The sequence below is a fragment of the Habropoda laboriosa genome, unplaced genomic scaffold (assembly GCF_001263275.1).
Source record: "Habropoda laboriosa isolate 0110345459 unplaced genomic scaffold, ASM126327v1 scaffold2, whole genome shotgun sequence".
NCBI lineage: Eukaryota > Metazoa > Arthropoda > Insecta > Hymenoptera > Apidae > Habropoda > Habropoda laboriosa.
Window position 1 is genome coordinate 250,754 of NW_017100190.1, and position 9,258 is coordinate 260,011.

General features: G+C 44.0%; 1 protein-coding gene across 11 annotated transcripts in view; it reads right to left on the minus strand.

Moving 5' to 3' along the window:
- The window catches only part of LOC108580161 (serine/threonine-protein kinase MARK2-like), a 42,264-nt gene that overhangs the window by 10,430 nt on the left and 22,576 nt on the right, over nucleotides 1-9,258 (minus strand). For 8 of the 11 annotated variants that reach the window (XM_017943843.1, XM_017943847.1, XM_017943846.1 and 5 more), the window contains 9 exons: nucleotides 7,881-8,096; nucleotides 7,398-7,776; nucleotides 7,078-7,298; nucleotides 6,813-6,924; nucleotides 4,993-5,105; nucleotides 4,628-4,859; nucleotides 3,984-4,181; nucleotides 3,023-3,224; nucleotides 1,254-1,421 (listed from right to left, as the gene is read on the minus strand). In XM_017943843.1, the coding sequence (XP_017799332.1) occupies nucleotides 1,254-1,421; nucleotides 3,023-3,224; nucleotides 3,984-4,181; nucleotides 4,628-4,859; nucleotides 4,993-5,105; nucleotides 6,813-6,924; nucleotides 7,078-7,298; nucleotides 7,398-7,776; nucleotides 7,881-8,096 (1,841 nt within the window). The remainder of the gene's footprint in view (nucleotides 1-1,253; nucleotides 1,422-3,022; nucleotides 3,225-3,983; nucleotides 4,182-4,627; nucleotides 4,860-4,992; nucleotides 5,106-6,812; nucleotides 6,925-7,077; nucleotides 7,299-7,397; nucleotides 7,777-7,880; nucleotides 8,097-9,258) is intronic. The other 3 variants (XM_017943838.1, XM_017943839.1, XM_017943842.1) reach the window with 3 other exon arrangements.

A 9,258-nucleotide genomic window follows, 5' to 3' on the forward strand; every position in this document is an offset into this window, starting at 1 on the left:
GATACAAGAGATTCTTCGTTTTTTTTTTTTCATTTCGTATATGTTTCGTTAGAGAAGAAGCAAAAGACAGAATGCAAACTAAAAAATAGGATGTATAGGTAAAAAGAAAAAAATGTTGGTTGTTCGCGCAACTTCTGTTGATGGCGTTGATCAGGGGGCTAGTTGTAAGAGAGTACATAATGCCCAAGCGTTCCTTCTACGTCTTGCAAAAACAAGCTTCGACAGTCTGAGCTAAGAAAGCGGAACTTTAAACAAATTAGTTTACGCTAATGGGAGTTAAATGATAGTCGTCTATACGCATATATATATGAAAGATACGTATATATGTATATAGTATGTATTGAAATAATTTGCATTTGTTTGCGCATGCGTCGATAGAACGTACGGTTATTTCGAGTTGGTCTGCTCTATTCGCTTACACACGATGAAATGCATACGTTCTAAGAGAAACGAATCGACTTTGAAAAGGTGGATCTTGTTGAAAATTTCATTCGATAGGATCTCGATAATATCGCGAAGATTGTATCTGAACACTCGACGTTTCAACGTATATATTACTGTTCTGGAAAAGACTATTCATACATATCGTACATATATATATATATATAAAGAAGCTGACGCCGCTTTTCTCTGCTGAACGTGTCGGGAGACGAGAGTGTCGAAAGCGAATGTAGATTGATGTCCGCGTTGGCGCGGTGATCGTAATCGTAGCAGAGAGCTACTTACGTAATATAATATTAACAGGTATGCGAGAAACAAGGTGGTTGAAAGAAATGAGAAAAAGGTGACCAAAGCCGATGATCCAAATGGAAAACTAACGACATGACAGTCATGCAGATTAGAAAGAAAAACCATAAGAAAGAAATGAATACGTGAATGACCAGAAACTGTCCTAGAGAACCTAAAGAGGATAGCGAATAAGATGTTTCGCAACGTAGTATACGTGTATGTATTCGAAAAAGAGGTTTTAGTTACCCTAAGAAAGTTAGTGGCCCAATAAATAAATGAAATGAAAAATCTGTCGCAGTACACGGTGCTCCAATAGCCTAGCGTGGAATTCTACCGACTGTTCGTGATTAAATTATCGCCGGTACGCGTATCGAGAAGATTCGAAGGAGGAGGAGGAGGAGGAGGAGGAGGATGAGGGAAGGAGAAGAGTATCGCGGTCGGTAGAGGGAGCACGTTAGACTTTTGTGGCACATCTAGTAGAGGAGTGTATACAGGTTGGCTGATAAGGCTTTGGGGACCTGTACCTCTGTCTAAGAGGGTCAGCAGTGGCGAGTAAGGAGTTGTGGGCGTTGCGTGGTTGAGGGTCCAGTAGTGAATGGTCGCTGGGGGGTACGCCACTTGAGGAACGGTGACCTGCGCTGATGCTCGCAGACTTGGTGTGACCCCGCGTTGGTCTAGTGCCCTCGCCAAGGCTGTGTACAAAACTAATCAACAAACTGCCCGGCCCTACTCTTTTTTCTTCTACACTTTCTATATAGGTACACCTATTCCCGTAACACCATCTTTACTTTCTTTCTTTTTTCTACCCTACTCGCGACGCGTATCGGAATTGCGTAGCGAAAGCTAGGTAATCCCGATGCGTAACCGTCACTTTTTTCTTTACTCGTTCTTCTTCCGCGACAAGTACGAACGTTTTCTTCCTCTGTAAACTTTTTCAAAGGCTAGAGAAGAAAGAAAAAATGGGGAACTGGGGGATCCGAGTGAGCGAGAAAAAACGAGGCAGAGATTGAGAAAGAGGAGTGAGAGAGAGAGAGAGAGATGGTGGAGACGGGGTGTCAGTCAGAGGGAAATCAACGAATCAACTATATAATACCGGATGTTGTTCCGCGCGTTCAGAACCATCTACGTTACTCGCGTACTGTAAATGTAGATATATGTACATATACATATACAAGGTGTGTATATATACACATACAAGGATGCGATCGAATTCGTTGAACGGCAGAGAGGAAAAGGATGCGGCATGGGGGAGTGAGGTGCGGTGAAGGGCGAAGGGCGAGGGGCGAGGGGAGGGGAGGGGAGGAAGGTGGACGGATGTAAATGAAAATTCTATCTCGTGTTACGAACAATAGTAGCACGCGAGACATTCTACGATAAGGGAAACAGAATATGACGCTAAAACATAAACAGTGACGTATGTATGATGATGTTAATGGCTGTTTTTATACACACACGCTTGTAAATCTAGACATACGCTGGTAAAAAACAGAGTAAAGAGACATGTGAATGTAACTGTGGTTCGGTATCATTTTAGCAAGCATTTGTATATGTATACACGTTTGATTAGAACTATTTGTTTCGGTAGATCTGTCAAGCCATAAAGAAAGTGGTCTGCAATGAACGATTGGCAGGCAGCAGCCAACATGCTAGAGCAACGCAACAAACAAAGAAATTCCCTGGGGCTTATAATGACAGATTCCTCTTATCGAACTTTGCTTTCTCTTTTCACTTGTTCTTTTATCATCCGTTTCCCGTACACGCTTCACACCCGGGGAATCGAACGTCAATCACACCTATATAGGGCTGGTTAGTAGTCGGTACAACGAAAAAACTCTGTTTTAGTTTTAGTCAACGAGCCACTGCATAATAAGGTATGTATGTATATATATTTATATATACACACACACACCAGGTGTACCAGGTGATCACGAACCGAAGGTATTTGTGTGTACGTTCAGAAATTCATTGGCTCGATCGGTGCAGCAGATCACTGGATCGTAGTTGCGACGATAATTTCCGATACTTACTCCAAGACAATTGATCGCGCTATATTTTTTACCCGTCATTTTCATTCTTTCTGCATAGAAAGAACGAGAGAAAAAATAGAAAGAAAAAGAAAAAACAGATCGTTCGACGAGTTATTAGACACGTGACGCTGGAGAAAGAGGAGATTTCTTTTCTGCGACTTTCTCTCTTTGCCATTTCTTTTTTCTATTTTATGTATCGTAACAAGATGAAAAACCTATTTTAAATCGATATGTACGGTCTGTGAAAGAATTGGATATCACTATACCTGGGTGCGTCGTTGGTTCTTTCGGTAGACGAGGAGGACGTTTTCGCTTGATCATAGGAGATGGTACTACGTCGACCAACAGAACCAGGGGCAGGTGAGGTGAGAGGCCGACCACCACCTACCCCTGCATTCATCGTGTTGCTCTTGCCTGCCCATGCCCTACCACCGGGACTTGTACCCACGCCTAGAATGAACATTGTCACTGCAAGCCTCATTAGATAATAGTTCAACACAAAACAAAGCAGCGTAACTTTACCAAATTATAACAGGCATATGTGTAGTGTGTGTATGCGTATATATATATATATATATATTTTCATTAAAAAAATGTTCAAAAAGACACGTACACACACACAAAAAAAACACACATAAAGAAAAAAGAGAATAGGGATTGAATACGCGTGAACGATCGTGCAACGTCTCATCTGCTTTTTCATCTAAAAGGAGAATCGGAACGTTTTCTCTCAAGGAAAATAAACGATAAGAGGTAGGAAACGTGCGATAAAAATTCTCTACCACGGCAATCAGATAGGCAGATACACGTACGATCGGAAACTTTAAACTCTAGATTAATGGTAGGCACGCACGTACGGAGTACTCGCGTATAAATCCTTTAACGGTTCACATGTCTTCGAAACGCGATATACATATGTAGGCACGATGATTCCGTTTTCTCTAGAAACGGACTACAACCATCTAGAGTTTACAAATTAGGAGCAGATGTAACGTGACATAAAGAAAGAAGAATGGAAAACGAATTGGAGAGAGTGGGGGTAAGGAAAGAAGGAACGTATAAATGACGAATTAATGGAAAGTTTGGGGTACGAATCACGGCAACCTTATCCAAAGCAGATATACGTTTGCTGAAGCTTAACACACACAAGTACAGCGCCGCAAAACACAAAAAGTATCCTTTGGATTACGTTGGTAAAAAGTTACGGGATAACGAAAAAAAACTCACTAGTATCTAATTGGCCAGGGCTGTTTTTGGGTGCGGAAGGTCGGCTCGCGGAAACACGAGCACTGTTCTCCTTGATCGTGGCCGCGTCCACGGTATTTTGTCGCTTAAAATTACTACCGCTGCTTCCAGTCACTGTTCCGCCAGTCGTAGCAGTCGCGTGATTATGGTTCGTTGCGTTTCCTGGGCTCGGTGCTCCTCCTAACAAGGTAAACGTCGTTTACGAAACAGGAATAAAAGGAGGCAGGCGAGAAACAAAGTCCGCTTAATCGTTACTAATCGTTCTCCTATGAATATTCTGGTAATAATGAATCCTTTAGCCTGGGCAAAGGTAGTCGAGGGGAAATTCTCACTGAAAAACACAGACCACCGATTTAGTCCGGATGACGTGTGAGTTTCGTTACGACTACGACTACGACGACGACGACGACGACGACGAGATAGGTCGTCGTGAAATCGGTACTCGTGTTTGAAAATGTTTGCCGGTGAACTGGATCGACACCGTCCCCGTCCGTCCGGTTGATTAGTACGAGACAGGCAGGTAGGTAGGCAGGCAGGCCGTGAGAGTACGGTATAGAGAAGCGTAATTCGAAGGAGAGATGGTCTAGGTTCGGACGAAGAGAGAGAAGACGGCATTCATCACTTACTAAGCGTTTCAAGACCGGACGAAACTCGTCTACTTGGTTTTGGATTGCTAGCGGAAATACTTCTGTGAACACCTCTGTGCGAAGGACTCTGCACGGCGCCACCCGTGCCTCCTCCGCTTCCTCCGCCTCCTCCTCCACCGCCGCCGCCTCCGCCGCCGCCGCCCGAACTAGCTTGCGGTGGAATGTTGCGCAGCGACAATGAACTGCCTGACCGCGAGCCGTCCGATTCACACTACGAAACGAACCATTTTAATTACACCGACACTCACTCACCGACCACGCGACGACGTCACGCGACGACGATACTCGAACAGTATACTACACACGCGCGTACGACCGAATTCGCCGATTCTCCGTCTACTCACATCGGTTGTCTTTCTTCCTAAGAGTAAGTACGTGGCGAACACGTCATCGTACTTTGCTTGTCCTAAGGAATCCTCTATTTCGCTTCTCGTGTACCCCATACTAGCCAGGGCCTCTAAAACAAACAGGTGTAGCGGCATAGTCACAACCACTAAAAGTACCAGAATAACACGATCGCGATTCGACACGAGGTACACGCGTTTAACACAACTATCCTTTAACATATATAGTATATATACATATATACATACATACACAATACATATACATATATGTATATGTATATATATAGAACTATGTAATATCTATGCAAAAGAAACATTCTGAAAAAGAAGCCCGGTGTGCTTTGCCGTGCGAAAAAAAGTGCATTCGCAGACGTCTCTTACTACTGCTATCGTTACTATCTCGCTATATGCTACGATACTACACAACATTTCCGGCGCATCGTTCGGTATATGTAGGTATCTGAAATGGTAGGTATATCAAATGTGGAGCAATTGGAATTGAAGTTGAGCGCAGTGTAAGATCGTCTGACACGCTTGATGATCTATCGGTGCGAAGAATTTCAAGAATCTTTAGGTTATTACACGACCACCCGCCGCCGGTTTGCCCGACTGACGACGCGTCATCGTCACATGTGATTACGTACAACAGGATGTGGTAGAGGAGGGTGGTCGCGAATCCATGCAACTACACTTACCGACAAAAGTTAAGAAATAAAGCAGTCGCTCGGTAATTAGTTCGATAGATATTGTTCGATAGTTAGTTCGACTTTATTAATTTTGTACAAACTTCTATTGGGATTTCCGACCATATTTTTGTCCCACATGTGCACTATAAGATTTAAATCTGGTGACTGACTTGATAACGTTAACATTTTCTTCCGCTAAAAACTCTTTTTCTAACTTGGAAGCACGTTTAGGGTCGTTATCGTGTTGAAATGACCAATCCACGCGCAATTTTTCTCTTGCAAATATGTAGTACCATATGATTTTGCAATATATTTCGATATAAAAATCTGTCCATAGTATCTGTAATTTGGATCAATGGACCAGTACCGTTAATCGAAAAGCAAACCCATACCATGACATTTCTACCTCCAAATTTGACTGTTGGTTATTAATATTAAACCTTTGTGGACAGGCGGTCGTCTCACGTTGTTTCTAGCATCGTTATCGAACAGATTGATCATCTGTCCAATTAATATGCTCCTTAGCAAACTCTAATCGTGACTTTTTGTTTTTTGCTGAAATATACGGTTTCTTTGCTGCTTTACATGCAAATAGATTATTTTCACGCAATCGACGACTTATAGTCTTGGTGCTAATTTGTCAAAGTTTTATAAAAATGGATTAATTTTTCAACATTTCACAATTCCACGATCCATACTTTCACTGGTTTTAACAGTATTACTTTGTTGAAATCGTTGTGCAATTTTTGTTACTACTTCATTGTAGTGAACCTACTTGCCATTTTTATAACAACTAAATCGTTGTGTCACGTTTGATGTTATACATGTAACTGACTAGGCGTCAATATGAAACAAAAGAGAAATGGAAAACAGTGACCTATCGAGAGAAACAACATTGTCGATATATGGTTTCTTAACTTTTGTCCGCACGAAAATAGTCCGTTTCTGTTATTAAATACAGAATATTACCACTATGTAGTGTATCAGAAATAATTTTTATCAATTTCAATACATATAACGGTAAATATTGACTAAACTGTGTGAAATTGCTCTATTTCTTAACTTTCGTCGGCGAGGGTATACATTTTATAAGGAAAGAACAAATAGTAATAATTGTTGTTATGTACATACTGGCAGACTCACCTATCCTCTTGTGGTCTTTATAATCAGGTTCAGGTTCTAAGTAGGGTTTTAGTTCGTCTTCGTCGTATCCCATATTCATCCATTTGTCTTTCATGATAGTCTGGAAAATGAGAGAGAGAGAGAGAGAGAGAGAGAGAGAGAGAGAGAGAGAGAAGGAGCGTGGTGAGAATACGATTAAGAAAATTGCAAGAATAAGACTGGTATTGTGTGTGTGTGTGTGTGTAGTATATCGATAGGAGATTGAAGCGCATACCTCTAGGGAGGCCCGTTTCGTCGGGTTGAGCACCAAGAACTTTTTCAAGAGGTTCTCGCAGTCTGTGGACATGTAAAACGGAATCCGATATTTTCCTCTGAGTACTCGTTCCCTCAGCTCCCTCAGCGTCGAACCGTCGAAGGGCAGCGAGCCAGACACTAAAGTATACAATATTACTCCCAACGACCAGACGTCTACCTCCGGTCCGTCGTACTTTTTCCCTAAACGATCGAACGAACGAGAGAGAGAGAGAGAGAGAGAGATCATCTATGGTGAACGGTGGATGAATTGTCGGTTAGAATAATTGGTGGTGCGCATACCCTGAAAAAGTTCGGGCGCTGCGTAAGGCGGTGATCCGCAGAAGGTGTCCAGTTTGTTGCCCGGCGTGAATTCGTTGCTGAAACCAAAGTCGGCGATCTTGATGTTCATCTCGCTGTCGAGCAACAAATTCTCCGCCTTCAAGTCCCTGTGAATGATCTTCTTTTGATGGCAGTATTGTACGGCAGAGACGATCTGCCTGAATTTCGCTCTGGCCTCCTTCTCCTTCATTCGACCGTGTAGAACCAGATAGTCGAACACTTCGCCCCCGCTAGCATACTCCATTACCAGGTACAGTGTCTTTTCTGTCTCGATCACTTGGAAAAGCTTCACTATGTTCGGATGATCGAGCATCTTCATTATCCTTACTTCCCGGAACAACTGTAACAAGAGGGAAGGCGTCGCGGCCGTTTAGCGTTTCAGAGACACGTCGCGTGGTCGTCGGGGGGAGGGGGGAACGAAGCCAACTCGTCGTGTCCCCTTACCTTTTGAAGGCTACCGGGATTCAGTTGAGTTTTGTCGATAATTTTGATAGCCACTTCTTTCCCGGTAGGTACGTGCTTGGCAAGTTTTACCTTGGCAAAGTTACCCTTGCCAATCGTTTTGAGTAGTTTGTACTTGCCGATGTGGGGCTCCTCCGAGGTCCGACTCCGGGAAGAGAGTCGACCACCGCTACTCGACACTCCCACGCCATCCCCTGCCTGCAATAAACGCAACCAGTTTTCGTTAACTACACACCACCGATCGCACTTTCTAACCTTCATCGACACGCGGCCCAGCGCGTGGCAGCGTAATCTAGGGACGATCGGTACGATCTGCTTTGTCTGACGCAGGATCGGCTTTGATCGACGCATACCGAGCTGGTTACTTCGAATCGCTCGATTTCGCGCGTCGATTCAATAATAAATCGAACCTCGTTAAAGCTATGAACACGCTCGGCACGCGATCGACGAGATCGAACAACAACAACAACAACAACAACAACTCTTCGATACCGATAAACATAAAGGAGTTGTTAAAGGAGCAACGCGTGAACTTTCTTTCTACGATGAATTACCCGAGTGTGGCCACGAGTGACCATCTTGCAAGAGGTGGCTGCAGCAACTTTCGAGGCCGCCAGCTTGACCCCGGTGTCTCTCCTCTTTTCGACGTCTCGATGGACAACGAGGAACGGAACGAACGTGGTGAAATCGAGGATACGAAATGGTCACGTATCAATCAGTTACGAGCGCTACTGGTGAATCGTGCTCGCGACATCTACATATCCTCCTATATATGTATGTACACGCGATTCTCTGCTGCTGCTGCTGCTGCTTCGGGGCTACCAAGAAAATGTCCCGACGATCCAGACAACCGGGTATGTTTCGTTTCTCCTTCGTTCCCACTCCTGGCCATCTTCCTCTTGCCGCGGCACGTACGAAACCAGACCACCACCACCACCACCACCACCTCGATAACGCGTGCACATGGATCGAGAAATTAGAAAGACCGCGGCGAACCAGTGGTATTTCTAGAGTATGCACCGACGACAAGACCAGGTTCGATTGAACGACGCGTCAAAGGAGGATAATTGGTTTTTTGCTCCTTCGCCAGGGATCATTCTCTGCGATTCGCATAATCAGGTACACGGGTATTACTTTGGTCTTAGAACGGGTATTATTATTGGGAAGGGTAGAGAGCGCGTGGCGAGTTAAAGCAAGATAATCGGAAAAAAACAGCAGCTCTTCCCGAAAGGATAAGATGACGTTGACTTTTAACGAAAGTGGCAGCGGAAGGGGTTGGAATCGGCAACCGTACAACTGCGCGCGCGTGTCTAAAGGGAAACGGGACGCTGTCTGGTTCGAAGCGTATCCACGATGAATT